This window comes from Nomia melanderi, chromosome 10, assembly GCF_051020985.1.
Source record: "Nomia melanderi isolate GNS246 chromosome 10, iyNomMela1, whole genome shotgun sequence".
In the NCBI taxonomy this organism is placed as follows: domain Eukaryota; kingdom Metazoa; phylum Arthropoda; class Insecta; order Hymenoptera; family Halictidae; genus Nomia; species Nomia melanderi.
The window spans coordinates 13,920,386-13,939,426 of NC_135008.1; the positions used below are offsets into that span (position 1 = coordinate 13,920,386).

A 19,041-nucleotide genomic window follows, 5' to 3' on the forward strand; every position below is an offset into this window, starting at 1 on the left:
TGCAATACCCAATCGCCTAAAACCGTATACGTATAAACGACCACGCTATAAACTCCATACGGTCCATCTCGACCACAGCTCGAATCGAATCTCGAGTACCCAAAAGCCTCGAGATCCCGAGCAATCGCATATACGAAGTTACTTTCGCGATCTCACTGGATCCTGCCCACATATTTCGAACCCAACCTATGTGGATACCGAACTATCCTTGAATCCGCGATCATCCCTTATTCCTCCATTCCAATCCTCTTCATTCGTATCCAAATTTTCCGTGCTGTTCTCTTTTCTGTCGCTTGAACTCTTCCCCACCTAACGACCTACTCACAACTCACCGTCCAAAGCTTCTTTTCGCTAAGATTCACGCACAAACGTTCACCGAAGATTCGAAACCTCATCCCGCTTGCGCTACCTAGCGCGTGGCAGCACGTGATCTTCTTAGCCAGAGAGAAAGAGTGCGGCTGCCTCCAGCAGTGACCTTCACGGATCCGGGAGTATACACGAAAGAACGCTTCGCTTTCACCTGATTGCCGCGAGTCGTTTAGAGAACGAGTACATATGTAACCGGGGACTCCGCCCAGCCATCATCATTCTCGCTAGTCTGGCCTGACTCGCCGCCGCTGCTGAACCGCGTTTGAATGTCTTCCGATGACCCTTATATACATGCGCTTTGAGACAGTCCTATCACGTCCTTCGGTGGCCTCTGCAAGGTACCCGCGCATTTCCGGCCTTATTCTACGACATCCGATGATCTAAGGGCAAAAGGGAGGGAAAGACGCTGATGATGATTCAGAGTAGGAAGGAACCGTCGAGGGTTCGGTACGAGAGAGAGGTTGTCGAAGGACGTTCCGATGACGAGGACATTGTCTTCTTTTCAGCACGACGTTTTCAGTCGACCCGGACACGCACATAGACAGCCTCGAGCAGGCGGAACAGATCGTCCTTGAGGGTACCAGCAAGTGGTCCTGCAAGATCGCCATCACAGGTGACACAATAGTGATACCTTAGAGAGTTAAGAGTTTCTCCATCGAAACGAGATCGCGACCGCCGTGTACGGCGTCGCCGGATCTCTACCGTGTAAAATGTGATTACACATGTACACACGCTTTTGATACACGGGATTACGGTGCAGATCCTATCGATCCGGTCGGGGAACGGAGGAGAACACCGTTGACGATGGCGCTTGGCATCTGCCAATACTTTTCCTCGATCCTTTTATTCTTCTTTGATATTCTTTTTAGATGTATATTTTCTTTAGGTTGGGTGACGTGTAATGCAAAAGTATATATTTTGAAGTAACATTTCGTATGGCAGGATTACTTGCGAATTGAAAGTTAGTTTAATGGAGTTAGAAAGAGTAGATTTTAAAATATCTTCGTATAGGGGACATAAACGTGGTACAATATTGTTTGAAGGTATTGAATCAGAAGAGTAATAGTCTTTTTTAAACTTCGGAAAGTTTGTGATTAATGTGTTGACAACTTTTTATTTGAGATCAATAGTTATGGAATTAGGAAAAAGAATATTGGAAAGTTTCAAAAGAAACAATTATTTTTTTAAATTTACAGTTAAATTTTCGCTTATTTTATGGGGTATATAATTTTCATGGCATTTGTCAAACGTCCACGACAGCGGGATGTTACATTTTCCCGATCGTTCATCGAGGGAACGACATTACTTTTATTTTTAATAAGGCACAAATCCACATTTCGAAAGATTTTATATCTTTCTACGCACGAATTTCGATCAGATCAGACGCAAAACTTTTTACATTACGTTGGACACCATGTCGGCTATAACGCATTGCATTAGTTTACCAACTCCTGTACTCTGCATTCAAATCGGAATAACCGCCCTTCACCTGGAACAATTTGTTGTGTAAACTTCGGGAATCGATAAACTGTTTTCCTGCAGTAATAGCTACGTAACTTTTCTATCAATTTTACAGTATTCATGATTGTTCCTTTACCATACAACTCAATCCCCTTTGAAAGGAATAATTCTTCAGAAAACACTTAAATCTATCATTTATAAAACTCTACATTACGGTTCACAAATATTTCTTCAATCTTAAAAATGAATCCAATTAGCAAAATATGTCATTTACATTAATTAGCTTAAAACTGTTATAAACACTGCCATTTATCAAACACAGCACATTTAAAAGAAAATTTTCAAATAATACTGTTATCCATGTATAAATTTTGCTATTTAAATAGGTCAAAACGGCGGATTGAAATACCACAAAATTACCCACCTGAAAAGTACCGCCCTTGCCATTTAAACGAAAAGAAAACGATTTTTCCGTTGCACGGCAGGAACCAGTTACGCATTTTTAGCAAAAAGCAAAGAGAATGGGGACGCGCGTGAAATGTACAGAGGAGGAAACCGTTCCATGGGAAATGGAAAAATACCTGACGTTCCGCCGAATGAAATCCATTTTCGGATTGCAAAATACTCGATGGAAAAATGAAATGGTCGGCGGTGGTGCGCGCGAAGCGGCTCTCGAGCGGACCGATTGTCGTTTTCTGCGCACAAAAGGGTCGCCCGTGAAGCGGCAAACCACGAAAACAACTTCATTTTCGTGAACCCCCGGTGATGACAAAAATCAATTGCGGCCGAATTATTAAAGCCGCGAAACAACAATTCGAGCGGACGATGATTGTAACGAAGCGCGTTGAGCGGGGCGGAGCTCAGGAAATCATTTTTCAATCGGATTTAACGAGTGATCGAACAGCGTCCCCAGGAAAAAACAATTTGCCAATGAAACGATGTCACGAAGCATGGTGAAAATCATTTCTGAAACTCGGCACAGTTTAATCCGTCATAATTTTATCGAGAAGGTTATTAACGCGAACGATACTATCGCCGTGACCCGAGCTAGATGAGGAATTTTGATAAAAATCAGTTTTGAAATAAGGATGGCTCATGTTCGCTGGAAAAAGCTGCTCATTCGCTTCTGGCCTGGTATCCAATGGCATTATCGTCTATTTTCTGCTTTCGAAAGTTTATGGAACACGGAATGCATCAGAACGTCACACGTTATTTCGTCTGTGTCGTTTTATCTGCGACTGGATGGCATTCGTGATATGTGATCTTGGAATACGGTAAATAAGAATTGGGAACATTTGTAAACTAGAAAAAAAACGTAAAATGGAAGGTAATTTAATGTAGAATATTGAATGGACCAATCAAAAGTCTGAAAGTTTCTTTGTACAAGGGACCAATTACGTGTTTAATATACCTATTTAAAAATATGTCAAAGACCCGAAGGGACATAATGACATAAAGAAATATAAATAATAACACAAAATTAAAATATAACTTTGATTAATATTACATCATACAGTACAACTTGAAATCGCAAACTTGAACTATAGATTGAAGATTTCCTACAACATGTATATCTTGTCAATATCTAATTGCTATCAGTATTTGAATGGCTCAGAAAAATAGTGGTCTCTAACTCTTATTTCTAAATTCTCGAGAAAAACGTTTTACGAATTGTTCTTGGATTAATCAAATACTAATATCACAATATCATCGACAATACTAATTACATTAATTATTACTAATAATAACTGCAAGATCAGCATCCAATTAATCCAAAAACAATGTATAAAACGTTCTCCCGAGAACTCAGAAATACCCTACAGTTAAACTACTATCATTTCAATCCGTACATTTAAAACGTTCACTGCCGCGTGTACCACATATGGTAGACGCCAATTTTCCTATGAAAATATTTTTAAGAAACATGTGATCACGAAAACGTAAAGTAATCATATCAAAATATATAAAAATCACCAAAATTTTAAATATAATGTAATATTTTATTTAAAAAATCAATACACTTTATAAGTAAAATATAACTGAAACTTACGGTGACATGGAATGTGTTAATAACAATTTCAATACACCCACGTATTCATAATAAACATTTAACAGCATCGCCCAACCCCGATCAACGAATCGTTCAACAAGAATGTTTCCACACGAACGTTTGGCTACTCCCTAAGACAAGGCACCAGCTACCCGTTTCGTACACACGAGGCTCCGCTGAGCCGAAAATCGGAGAACAGAAGTGCTTTCGACAACTCTCGAAATAAAGGGAAGAGCCGTCGACCTTCCGTCGGTCGAATTGGGCATACATGTCGAAGACTGGTTTCGATTATGCGCAATTGAGCACGATCAGTAGCCGTAAACGAATGTTCGAGAGTTTTGCCAAAGCTGCGTCTGAATCGGAGCCGCCCGCGGAAATCGTCCGGACAGAGCGAGCGAGGCTCGGTCGCGAGACCCGCTCTCATCCGCCCCCGAAACGATCGATAGTTCAACGTACAGGGAAGTGCGGCCGCCGCTGCAGCGCACACGTGCACTCCTTGCGGCCGGCTTCACCTGTGTTGCATCCGTGCCGGCGTTTGCCTCACCAGCCGCTGCTGCCGCGCCACCGCCCTCCGCGTTCTTTCATCTTTCGATCCCGCGAAATCTACGAACACGAATTCCCACTTTGTCCCCCAGCCGCCTAATTGGCCAGTCGATACGAACCGCTTCGCGCGGTTCACTCAGCGTTTAACACTTTGCACTCGATTTTTCTTGCGTCTTTTTTTGTCATTTTTCTTTACAATAATAAGTTTAACGCTAGAACTACCGAGCATTTAATACGATTAACACATTGAATGCCATGAGGGTCACCGGTCACCCAACAAATCGAATTACTATACTTCACACAATGAAACGATGATTATTTGGAAACATTTCTATATTACAAATAATGTTACCTAATGCGGTGATATTCAGCTAGATGTACTTGCAATTATAGTCATGCAATTCAATCGAATGATTTAATATTGTATTTTGTGTATTTTTCTCTGTGAAATCGTGCAAAATTCAACGTGTTAATATGTAATCCCTATAAAAATTGCAACAATAGATTATTTTCAGTTTCTTCAGACATTCATTATAGTATTCAAGTGGAACTATTTATGGTAGTTCCAGTTTTAAGGGACGCATCAATTTTACATATGTTTTGAATTGAATAAACACGTCTTTTGAATAAATTTTATGAACACTGTTTGGTAAATGTTTACACTGACTTCGATTGACGTAATTACAGTTCCCCAATCATCTTTAACACCAAAACTATCGGACGGGTAAATCTGACCCATTTCAGAATTTTTGTTTTGTCAATATTTATATTACGATGTCGTTTTTACGAAAGTTTTTCAATCGAATTCGCGTATTTTGCACAGATACAAGACTAAGAGATCCTTCGAGTCTGAAGGAACGTATTTTTTTCATTTTTATAAAAAATTGAAAATAAGTCACTCTAATTGCTCGGTAGTTTTAGTATTAAAGTTGTAACTCGCGAGACCCAACTGAAGGAAGATCAATCCTTTTAGAAGCAGTAAAATAAACCGTACGATAAATGTCCGTAAACCTAGTATTAACCCCTTGCCTTGTAACAACGTGTCGGATGGAATGAAGATTGTAAAGAGAATTTGACAAGGATTAATAGTAGTCAGTTCAAGTTTGCAATAGTTTTAGTAGTGAATAATAATTAATTTGATGGTAAGAATGTTTAGTAAAGCTACTGAGGATACCGAGGAATAAAGACAGATCAAATGAAAATGTGAAGCAGTGTATTGAAGTACAATCACACAGGAGAGAAATTAAATTGAATTAGAAAAGAGAAAATAAATAAATAAGTAACAAAGGGTAATTGGATAATATCCGTTACTGTACTACGTAGTGAAGATAAATGACACAAAGAGCTCAGTTACAAATTGAAACTGCTGGAACAATTAAATCAGCATGCATATGGAGGCAGAACTAAATTGCAAATTTTAATGATAAAATCCAAAAAAATACGAGCCATTCTGAAGTTGCATGTGCGGGATGTAGCAAATTCCCAAGAGGATAATTTAAACACTTAATCAACCCTCGAGATTTCAACTGTATTCTAAATACCTACTTTATAGGATCCGCAGCGCAATGGAAATTGCATCTATAACTTACAGTTAGAGTTTCAAGAACTTCATTCTATAGTAAGTTCAAGTCTCCAACAAGTATTTATTGATCCCTTATCCGATTTTCTAATTTCGTATGTGATGATGGCGTTCATTTAATCCTTTCTCTTGAAGTAATAATATAAACACATAACGAAAACTTCGCATTGTTTTAAATAAATACACGTTATCCCTTAAATGAAGACATTATTCTCAACAGTCGAATAAAAGTACGGTTTTCTTATAATTTATCTCTTAAATGAAATTTAACTCCTCAAAGAATATACAATTCCTTTTTGAAATTATAATTAACAACAAACTAACTCTTCCTTACTAAATTAGGAAAAAATTAAAGAAGCGAGGAATTACTTTTTCATTACAGAACATAGTATTTAATAATAATTAATTATATTAATGTATAATATATATTATATAATTAGCAATAATAACTAAAATGCAGCACTATATTATTGCTATATTACATTCCTGCTACTCGCTCAATGATTCTCGCACAAGACGCAGTGCACTTAACATTTCCTCAAGAATGCATTTATTAAAGGGGTTCGAGATAAAGAGGCGCAAGTAACGCAGTATCTGTAACAAAACGAGCCCATCGCGGGTTGAAGGATCACGGGGGAATTTAGAAAAGTTCGAAGCAGCTGCTGTAGCTTGCGATTGACGCCTGGTCGGTAGAACAGAATGCCGGGAAATTCTGGAAAAATTCGATTTCCTCGCGGCGGTTCTCGCGAGAATTCACGATGGACGAAAATCCGCAGAAGTGGTTCCCTTCGTTCGCACTGTAACGCGCAAACGTACGGGCGAAGACGTGTACGTCAAGGAGGAACGTTCTTTAGATGACGAGGCGGAGAAGTTGCAACAAACTCGATCCACCATGTGACAGAATGAAAACCAGTTTCTGACGGCGAACGGTCCAACGAATAGATTAATTTCATTTCACCGCGAGACTACGACGTTGAACAACGATATTACAAAAGGAACAAAACAAATGAAACAGTTTTACATACTGTTCTATAACATTGAATGACTCACTTGTTAAATCGATTAACTGCATAAAACAAAAAGTGAAGAAAAGTAATGCAATAGCTATACAATGATTTTCAAAGTTTCCTTTTCAATAGAAAATTAAATAATCATTATAGAACGTAATTTACTTCATTATTACAGGTGTAGTTTTAATCTAAAGAATATGTAAAATGTATAAAATAGTGTAACTCCGAAGTAATTTTTATTATTATTGCAAGTTTTGCATAGACTATAGAATTTTTGTTATTTCGTAGTATCACACCCAGTAATAAGGAAATTTATTTTTAATATGAAAAGTCAGGAGATAGTGAAGCGTTTTAACGATAAAATCTTAAACAATTTACGAATGTGGAGTTAATCAATTTGGCAAGTGAGTCATTCATATTAAATTCGTGTAAAAAAGTTATTCTATTAGGTCTAACAGAAAGTTCTATACGTTTTTGAATTAAAAGAAAATACATTTTCAATGCATTTAAAACGTTTACTGAACAATAGAATTTCCATTGTTACTAATGACTTCTCCCCAGGATGATGATTCCATTTCTGTAGAATTAATCATCTTCGGAAATTTGAAATAACATTATCGGACAGAACTTTCAGGTAGACCTTATATTATCAGAGTAATCTTAAAGGAAACGAGAGGAGCAAATTTTCAAATGATAATTTTGTTTTAAAACAACACAGTGCAAATTGAATACAAATTTCGATTCTATCGGGAAAAAGATCAAAATATTGGATTATTGAATACTGTACTGTATTTTTAAAAGATCCGATAAAATGTTACTGTTCGGAATATAGAATTTGCGTCAGCCGACTTTTTCACGGAAAATATCGTTTCCCCGATAAAGTTATTTCTGAATTTGCTTCATACGTTCAAATTTGATATATCGGGATAGATATTGAAATAAATTCCTTCTGACTGTGGATTGACCGTTTCTTGGTAAATTTTCAGCGTATTAACAAACTGGTCTTGTTACACCGTAGCGCAAACTGTAAAATAAAACAAAAATTTGGTGACAAAGGCGTTGTTCTCGTATGTTTATACAACGCGAGCGAAATTAATTGTGAAAAGCTAAATGCGTCTAAACTTTGTGATCCATGAAAAAAGGCCACCGCTCGAAAGCTGAAGAACAAAATGTTTATTAATTTACTTCTGTCTGTAATTTACTCGTGACAATTTAATAGCTTCGCCCGTTACTAATTCAATTTGTCCTCAATATTTGCTTACGAAGGGACAGTACAGAACGAAAGGAGCACATAGAAGAATGAAATTTTAAACGTATTCAACGACCAGAATCCACTTTGCTGCTAGATAATTCGATTAGCATTGAATGTTAGATTGTTCGTTCAAATGCGCACAGGCTCGAGTTGAACCAGAAACTTCGTTCTTGTTTCGCTGTAATTTCCAGAACGTGATCGCGGACGGGGAAAAAGAAAGCGAGAGAATGGAGTTGATGCGCCGGTTGCAATTTGCTACTGAAAATAAATGAAAACGAAAAGTACGAGAAACAGCGAGAATAAACATCGTATTTGTGCTGTAGCGAGATTCACGTTGGAACGTGCATACACGAGTCACGATAAACGCCTCGCTTTAGGTCAAAGAAAGAACACGAAGCTTTCGCTAAAATGGCCGGCACATTTTGATCTCAAGTTAGTTTCCCTGTGACCTTTGTTACATTATTAACTATATTTTTTCCTTGGTAAACTTTTGATCGTACGAATTTTCTTGGTAACCAGAGACACTTTCAATGTGATCAGATTTAACACCTGGATATTTTGAAAGAAGAAAAATATATTTAACATGTTGTCTGTCATGAGAAACTACAGTGTTTATTACTTATCCCTTCATAGGAAAGATAAATGATATCAGAAATAATTATTAATGTTTTAATATTAAACTCCGATCAGTATTAAATAAATTAAAATCAAGTCTCATAGAATAATGAATAGACTGCACTTCTAGTATCCTCATTTAGTGCATATAAAGCAGAGTTCAATTTTAAAAGCTATCACCGAAAGAAAATAAAAGTTAAAGTTTCAATTCCTCCGGCAAAGAAATTTCTGTTACAATATTGCACGCTAGCAATGAGAAACATTAGACAGGTCAGAGAATTAATAACCTCGCGGTGAACAAAGAATCGCAGATGTAACATAATGAAAACGAACGAATGAGAAGGTATCAGGTTCGCCGCAGTAAATTGGTCGAAAATTGCGGTTTACGAAGAAAGAAAAGCACGTGGTGGAAAAACGAGCGGAAAATCGGACGCGGGAAGGAACGTAACGAATTAAGCAGATGAGCCTGCAGAGGAACTTTTTTCTTGCATCGGGGGAAAAAGTGAATGATGCCGGGTTTCCTCGAGGTTTCGAGCCGACTGAAAGCGGTGGTAGCGAGCGGGGTTGGCCGGGGGTAAAAAATGAACGAGGGAAGATGGTCGGCGAGCATCTAAAGAGACGGAGATCGGTAAATAGGCCAGGAAGAAAAAGAAGCGACCGGAAAGGGAGAGTTTCGCATTAGGCAACTTCTCCTTGTTCTAAGTTCCCGCGCGCTTCCGGTACTCTATTCAGGTTCTTAGTGAGCGTGCAGAGCCGCGGCCCCCAGTGAACATAAATAAAAAAGTAACCGGGCAAAAACGAACGACCCTCGGGAGCGGGGAAGTTCAACAAGAACGGGGAAACTTAAATACACTTTCCCCCCGATTTACGCGGCACATTTTCGCGCGAGTCCCTCTTTTACGCGGTAAATTAGAACACTATTCACGCGGTAGTTTTTACATGCGATATTAATACTAAAACTACCGGATTTGTGTTGTAAAATTGACCCACTTCAAAATTTTTATTTTGCAAGTATTTAAATTATGAGGATGTGTTTGCGAAAAATTTTAAATTAAATTTATGGATCTGTATAGATACGAAACCAGAAGACACTTCGAATCTCGAGAAACTTAATGTTATAATTTTTATACAAAATTGGAAATGAATTACTCTACTTGCTCGATAGTTTTAGTGTTAATTTATGCGATCTGAATTAGTAACACTGAATAGAATGTACTTTTGTTTTCTGAAATGTCATTGTTATTATTTCTTTTGTTTGCTATGTGAAACACGTGCTTTTAAAATTTACACCAACTTTTCTTTCCAATATTTCGTTTTCTCTTGTACTGACGGACTCTATTTACACGATTTTCATTCGTGTAAAACGAATCCACGTGGAACAGATTTTCGAATCAGTCGAGGGTCAGGTGTACCTCAGCGCATGCGGGGCGAACGAAAAATCGTCCGTGGTTTCTTATCGGCTAACGAATCATCGAAATGGAGGTGAGGGACCAAAATTTCGTGGCGGAAACGAAATCTACGGAGCAGAGTAGACTTTCTTAATCGACGTTAATTAATCGTTCTTCAGGAGAAGGAAGAGCTGATCGGTGCTAAAACGATCGCTTTGATTTTATGGGCACTGCCGTTGAACGGTGAACTTATCTCGAGCGGCTCCCTCGATTAAACTTCTGCGACCTTCGTGATTCATTTGGATGGGAGCAACGGTTGGAAAGTTACCATTAGCGCCGTTGTCTGAACTGCATTCGTTTGGCGTTATTATGATGGAAATGTCTTATCTTGGGACGAGTTTAATCAGAGACACGAGGAAAACTGTTATTTCTTGGGATTAATGAAACCATGTGTAAAATTTTGTGAGTTTAGATATAATTGCAAGTCTTGGTAGAAAATGTAATGTACAGTATCTTTCTTTGGAAAGTAATAGCATTCAAATTTAATTATTCTAACGCTCAAAAAGAAAGATATTAATTACAGTCGTGATTCGAATGCGAAAAGAAATGGAAAATGAGTTATTAACCCCTTGCCCTATAATATCGTGTCAGACTTGTAGTTAAGATTTCAAAAAAAATTTAACGAACATAAATATTCTTCAATTTGTTTGAATGCAAATTACATATTATTCCTCTGTTGTCAATGATCATACCTTAGAGCACATGTTGACAAAGAATAAGACTGTAATTTTATCTTATTTTCAATAAATTATCAATAACAAAGTAGTTAGATCGTTGACAATTCAGAAAGAAATCATATGACAAGGGGTTAAGTTGTGATTAAAATAATATACGCTGAACTCCAGGAAATAATACATTAGAAACGACTCGTTAATTCATGCGGGAAACAAGACACTAAACTCAATATCAACGCAAGTGCTCAGAATTCCATTACAAGAACGTTTCTAGTAAATGAACAGAAATTAGTTTCCCAAATGAAAGTAAAACGATTCCGAATAAGCCGGCCCGCGCACATACCATTTCATCGTTCAGCGGAATTGAATCAATTCCGCGCGGGTCTCGCTTCGACAGGCGTAACAGGAATATGCAAATGGGCTGCGCGAATAAGAACAGAAACCAAGGGAACAGTTGAACGGTCGCAGCGCTCGGCTAAACGGGATTGGCAATTAAGTCGAAGACATGGTTGCGCATCGGTTTAATCAACGAGTTAAATTGTGACTCGACTCGATCTTCTTTCCATCTAGCTGCCCGACCCTGCTTGTTTCCGCCGCTATTGGGATCTCGCCGGGCACAAATTGAAACGAATCAATTAATACCGAACGGAAGAGAAGAGAAGAAGATAAATAGGGGTCTCGTGTGTAGGGGGTCAGGAAAGATAAGGGTAGGCAATATAAATTCGAATCGGCCGGCAATTGTGTGAGAAGAAGGTGGAACGGCATCGTCAAACGAGGGTTGCAATTTATTAGGGACAACTGTTTCTGGGGAAGTTCGACAGTTACACTCACCGCTGAACGATTATGGCAATTAATGTGTTCTTGGGGACGAAGGGCGGGACGGAGATGAAGAAACTAGCAAAGCCTACCAGGAGGAGGACGATCATTAGAGTAATTGCTACCTCGTCGCGAAGCGGGTCAACAGTTTTTCTGCTTCTGGTCACCGTTCCGCGCACCGGCGGATTTCAGCCGCAACCGAAACTCCCGCGATGGAAACTTTAACGCGCGAAAACGATGAGAATTATGCGGTCAGGGCGGTGGATTCGATATTCAGGCGTAAAATGCGCGAGACATTTGGGATATTTTATATTTGATCATATTTTATAAAATGTGGAACTAAAATGTACAGGATATTTGATTTTGATGGAGTATATTGTTATAGGAAATTATACGAGATTCGGAAAAATGGTTTAATGGATAGGGTAGAATAACAAATCAAATAGTTAAATTAAGTAGTATCGTATTAGTAATATTACGACAAGAGCGATAAATCGTGTCCGATAGAGAAATGGGGGTTAAACAAGTAATTCGATGAATTTCTTGGTGTTTTAATTGAGAAATATTATATACTTGACACTCTCAACGAATAGTATAAAGATTTACAGATTATATTATACTTTATAGTTCTGTTCAAGGACATGAGTGTAGCTAAGCATAGTAATTTAAACAGTAATAAACAAATGAAAGTTATTAAATGAAAAAACTTCGTCAGGAGTTCGAAGGAAACTCGGTTGGATATGAAGGATAAGTTACATGGAAAGGGGATAAAGAAAGCGAGATGCCAAACAGAGGAACTACTTGCTGTAGGACAAACAAGAAACGAATGAAAATCTGCGAAAAACTTGGTGCATTCAGAGAGATGCGGTACAGAAAGTACTGACAAAACGAGCAAGAGGAGAGAAGGAGAACGTTTCATAATGAGAAAAACGAGAACAGAGTCGAGGTATTCTAAATTTGCAGCCTCAGAAGCGATAAATAAAGAACAAAGGGGAGGAAAAAATTCTTCAGCCACAAAGCTCCGTAAATCTGCTTCCTTAACGCTGCTACCCATTTTTTTTGTAATCCAAATAAGGAGAACCTCTTCTTTGCCTCTGCCACGGAAGCAATTTCATAAAGAAAAACCACGAAACAAAGAAATATTCTTCACGGTATTTCTCGCAACGAGTAATACTTCTCTGACGTTTATTTCTCTCCATTGGATGACCTCTTTAAATAACGATAGACGATCGTACGTTAAAAGTAACGAAACGATAATCATTATTTCGCTGAACGTTTTGTGGAAGTCGAGGGTGAAGGCTCGTCGAGATTTCCATTCGAACGAGTACCATCGGTATTCCCGAATTTACAGGAACAACTTCTTTGCTCTCCATCCCGGAGTGGACGGAAATTTTGAATAGGCCCGCATCGGGGGGAAACTAGGATAGCCGATCCGGGAGGATCCAAATGGAAGGGTCGAGTGGGAGAGATATCTGGGTGAGAGGGCGGAACGGTAACAGTCGGCGTTACTTCCGCTTCCACCCCAGTAATCAAATCTCTTGACTCAGTGGGCGCAAATTAAAATCGCTACGACCCGGCCAACCAACTGCGAATCCCAGTCGGCTTGTGGGATTGCGGAAATTCAAGAAGAACCGGCAAACACTTCGATCACGAGGAAGTGAGAATAAAAATGGATGAAAAATAAACGACAGCCATTGTTAAGGGGACGCGCATGCGAGGGCGGATTAAGATGTTTGCGCACTGATTAATTTGGCAGAAATAGTTGTAATTTATAAGTAAATAATTTGATTTTAATAGATTGGTCGGTATTTATGTTGATTTTCAATAAGAGAATTTTAGAAATGATATAATAACGATGTATGATAATAATATATGGTAGATTATTTGATAATAATTTTAATTATATGAGATTTTTAAGCAACTAAGACGACCATTATTTACTTTCTCGAACATAGAGAAGAAGAACGATTTATTAGAGTGACATAAAAACATGAATAAACGTTGATGATATATTTGCGAGTAAATAAAGATTGAAAGGGTGTTAATGATTTCAGAAATGCCTATGAAATATAGGAAAATATTGAATATTAATCATTAAAAATGAAAGGTTCTTCGTTAAAAGGAAGAAATAATCGAAATGTTTACCGAATAAAGTAAATAACAACAACGCAAAGTACTTACAATTTAATTTCACAAATGGACGCCATACAAATGAATGGATTAACATTTATCAAAGCATCGTGACATCAAATATTTGAACGAAAAGCTACCTAGTGCGATTCAAGCTTGCGCATAAACTAACGAAACGTTATCACCTGAACTGCGTTATTCGGTTTATCTTTAGACTATTCATGTAAATACGACAATACGAAGCTGGCAATCAAAATCACAGAGTACACGAGGCTTCGGGTAAAATCAATATTCGGTTGTAAATATACATATCTTACTAAAGATTTGATCGTTAGTTACTAATATCATATAACATTTGAAAAAGGTAATACTTAATTATTTTAATAAAGCAAGAATTACTTTGTTCAACTTTGTGTCTGATCTGTTTTTCTTTACTTTTTTCTCAAATTATACTCATGAAACTAAAAGGAACGCGACACATATACTTCGATTTAAAAAAAAACCGAGAGAACAGGTGGACGAATTGATAACTGTTCATCCAAGACTGAACACAATCAGTGACTCATTGTATGTTCCATCCGATAACACGCAGACTTAGTATCTCTTTCTTCGATAGATAAATAGAAACTATCTACTTTCTTCCGCTTAGACTTTCATCTAGTCTTTAGAGAACTGATTATAGTTTGACTATACTTTATCCCGTTACTTTCGCAACGGAGATGAATCTAGAAATATATCAACAAATTTGGAAATCGGAACGTGATCAGTGAAACAAGGAATAAGGAAAGGATTCTTAGAATAACGAAAAATTTCAATTTTTATAATATTGTCAGTTTTATAAATATTATGAAGTAAATATAATACAATAGATAACAGAATAATTCTAGTTATCTCTGGGACTAGTCTGTTGTAAAGTAGAATAGCATCAGATAGTGTTTATTCTTGTGTGATTCACATCTTTATTGTTCCGGAGTTTGGCTGCCATTAGAACGGACCTCGTCACAGCCTTAGGGTACATTCTATGTGTTCATGTTATCCGGTTAGTTGGCCATCAATTGAATTGCTGACTAATTGTAAATTTGATTGGGGCAACCGGCTGCAACGCCAGACCAGTTTCAATGTAATATCTGATGCAGTCTTCGATTACACCTGGAAGTTTTGTTCAATACTGAATCCGATCATATTCCGCTTTTAACAGAGGCGGTTACAATTAAACGTCGCCCTTCAATTTTTACGATCACCATCTGGTTTGAAATTTGTTGTTTTATTCACTAACGAAAGTGATAAAATTGTGGCGCAAACAGAAACAGGTGTTTAAATAAGATTGTTGAACAAATAGTTTTTTATTTGAAAATTCAATTTTCAGAGAAAATAACTTCTATAAAATACAAATGTCTGTTATTAATAAATGTTTGTGAGTAATTACCCATTCAACCAGGCATTACAAAAGTTTCATTTTGCAGATACAAAGCGAGCAATATATTTTCTGTTATTTTCACGAAATGAAAATGCAGCAGATTTTTATTATGTATTGTTTTAATTACACTCTATTTTGAATTTAAAATAATAATAAATGAGAATATATAATTCTGTTCTCTTTTGGGAAAATAAAAATTCTGTAATCTACAGTCTATTATAATTCCATACTAACTTTTATAAGCAGCAAATTGTATGACCCTAACCAAATTAATCTAAAACAGTATTCTCTCAAGACAAATTCGCTTAGACTCACTTATAATCATGTAGCTATTATCATCAATTATTCTAGTAAACTGTAAATAACTCAAATTTCATTTCTATCAATAGAAAAACAAAAGATACCAACTAATTTATACAAAAAAACAGAACATATTGAAACAATAGTTGTATCATGTCCTCTATCCTCTATAATCACATCTCCAGCTCCATACTACCATAGTTATAGAAAGGGAATACTGTTTTCACATTAGAAATGAATAATTCAGCTCCATACTGAAAATAAATACCCATAAAACAATTACTATCAATCTTACTTACACTTAAATTTATAGAAAAGATTTCAAAACCAATTTAATATGATATTTTCACAATATTCCTCTTCACACCAACAAAATTTCATAGCAACAACTATTTTAAATTTTCAACAGTTTACAAAACATTTCTCCCTTTCCAATGAAATGGGACACTTTACAGAAGTACCACTTGGCTGCTGACAAGATAGACAAAGAAGGTTTGCCTTTGCTTTGAATAAGATTTAAAAGCAAACCCAATAACAATCCTCAGATTAACGTTTGCGCCACAACGTTTGTCACATTCAGTGTCTCTATACTCCTTTGCGATTACCTGTAGCGAATTTTAGAGTACTACTTTTCTCACCCCGTAGTGTATCGATTTAGAAAGACGACGCTCCTTAGAAGTACATACTCCCCCGTTAGTTGAACCTTCGCGTAATCGGCTCGCCGTCGAGCCTCGGTACCGCGACCGACACACGTTTCATGTCTGGATTAAATTAGCAACACACGACACCGAATGACAGTCTAATGATCGACGTACTTTCACAGGAGTACCGTATCGATCGTAATTTGTCGCGGTTCAAACACTTTACGAAGACGTCCGTGCGCGCACACATACGCAAACACACACGCACACGCACAAACTGTCGACATTATAAAGTGGCCTATGGCCACAACTCGATGATTAATGAGATTAGGTACGAGATCGACGTTCGTCGAGGACGGGAAGCATTGGCGATCGTCCCCGCTGCAATCGGCGGTGCGAAACAAAAGGAGTTAGTAGCATGGGCATGTGTGTCTGTCCGTCTGTCCGAAATGCAGCACGTTCACGTCGAATTCTGTAATATTATGTGTACATATATTTATATATATATTGTGTGTGTCTGTGAACGTATACTTATGTCTATATTTATTTGTCACTTTATCGAGATCGCGGTCTGCTTCAATGGGGCGATTGACAGAGCATGTTGGAGCAAACTGAAAAATTCTAATATTAATAGTTGCTGTTCGAGTTAATACAGTAATATATGGATATTATATATGTATAAATATATAAAAAGAGACAATTTTATAAAATTCAAAAGATACTTTTTATTCGAGGACTTTATATTGAAATCTTAGAATAATTGATTTTATTAGTTAGTAAAAGTTCATATTTATGTGTAAGTAATCTATGTCATTGTATATTCATTGCATACATTCTATTATAATTTCATTATAATTAAAATTATTCTTTATAATTGAAATTATTTGGTTAACGTGTTCTACTATGACCAAAGCCTTACATAATTCGCTGTTTCCGTTATTCATTAAAGATAAGGACACTCGAGAAAGTTTCCTCAAACACAGCGCGTATTATTGACATATAAATTCTTGAGTGTAAGGGTTGCTCCTTCAGTTTATTATTCTCCCTTGTTCTCTGAAGTTACTGCGCTGAACCAGACCGTACTCGTACGAATGTAATCCACCTACCCACACAACTCACGCCGAGCTTCTGCACGCTTTCGAGGTGGCTGCCAAGAAACGTGACCTCTGAGTGCTCAGTTCGATGGTTGTTACACTGTTAGATGTGCATGAACCTACCGGTACGATCGTTCGATAATAAAAGTGGTAAATGTACCTAAGTGTGATCGGTGTTATCATTCTTTAAATAATCTCGATTATCTGAATGTAAAATATTCAAATTTAATTTTTCTTAGTTTGTTCGGAACGTACATTTGGTGTTTCGTAAAACGGTTCCCCTGTGTTCTAAGAGAATGAAAATATTTTTGCTATGATGTAAGAAAAACGAAATTAAGGATAACAGCTGATAAGTATAATATAAATTAACGTACAAAGAAAGAATATAAATATTTAATTAGATCTGTACGAAGTTAATAATACAAAAAGTTTTTTGGTATTCAGTGTCGCGTACGTGGATACCATTTAATTTGCTGAATTCTTTCGTGCTAACGTATAAAAAAAAGTAAATGTAATTTACACCGGATGGTATGGCCTGTTTTCCGTTATCCAAGAATACGAGCACAAAGTAGATAATTAAACGGTGGAAATGTTTTTAGGGTATATTTAAAGATAGAAAGCGTATAAAATTCTCGAAAAGCAAACAAACTGGTTCAGCAATGTTCTCAAATGATATTTTAAAATTAAACTACAGTGCTTTTAAAATTACGTAAACGTTTGTAAGATTCCTTTGATAGGAAGTTCATATAATCATTGAATTATTTTTTGAATATTTGCCTTGAACAAACTGTTATGTAACGTCGATTTAACGTTCGAAGTAGCACACATAGGTATCCATTGCAATTAGTATCCATTCCAAAGTAGTACAATTAAAGAGATTTGAGTAGTAGAATCATAATTTTACATTTCCATTTAATTTTTAACCCTTCGCCCTAATATCGTATCTGAGTCGAACAAAATTTTAAATCGAATTTGCACAAATCCAAATGTTATTTGCTTTCTTTTAATACAAATTGAACGTATCAAACATTTTTTATTAAATAAATGATTAACGATAAAGTAGTTTTATCAGACGTAACTGAAAAATAAAATCATGGGACAAGGGAAATTAAAAAAAAATCTGTCCTTACTTATTGGACGTCGATCCCTCCAACAGCTTGGACTATTTTCGAATTGGTCAAACTAATTTGCAGATATCCTATGTAATTCTCTATAGACCAGATTCACTGATAGTATTCTATAACACGTATTTGTGTAAGGTCCACGCAGTTCTGCGGGTTTGCGCGTATAGCACCAGTAAAAGTTCCCGTTGGTTCGCGATGGGTGCGGCCCAGTTTCGAAACTCGTAACCCTCATCCGATCATCCGAACAGTTCCCAAACGAATCAAGCCCACGGAATGGATCGTAACGTGCTTTAACGCCACGATTCTTAAACACTCCCTCCAGTTCTCGCTGACGCTTCTAGTAATCTACATCAGTTTCACAATTTTCTTGAGGTTTCAGTGCTTCTGCTTCGACAGCCCGTTACTTCGAACGGTATCAATTTTGGAACGTGATACAAGGAACATTACTGAATGAAAGAAAAACATTGTAGAGTTGAAGTAGATTTAAAATTCTATGGGATTAATATTAATAACAGATT

General features: G+C 37.0%; 1 protein-coding gene across 10 annotated transcripts in view; it reads left to right on the plus strand.

The window, feature by feature from the left end:
• unc-13 overlaps positions 1–19,041 on the plus strand; it is a 261,538-nt gene that overhangs the window by 228,816 nt on the left and 13,681 nt on the right. For 2 of the 10 annotated variants that reach the window (XM_076371395.1, XM_076371402.1), the window contains exon 9: positions 876–982. The exons of the other annotated variants lie outside the window; for them this stretch is intronic. In XM_076371395.1, the coding sequence (XP_076227510.1) occupies positions 876–982 (107 nt within the window). The remainder of the gene's footprint in view (positions 1–875; positions 983–19,041) is intronic. 10 annotated transcript variants of the gene reach the window in all.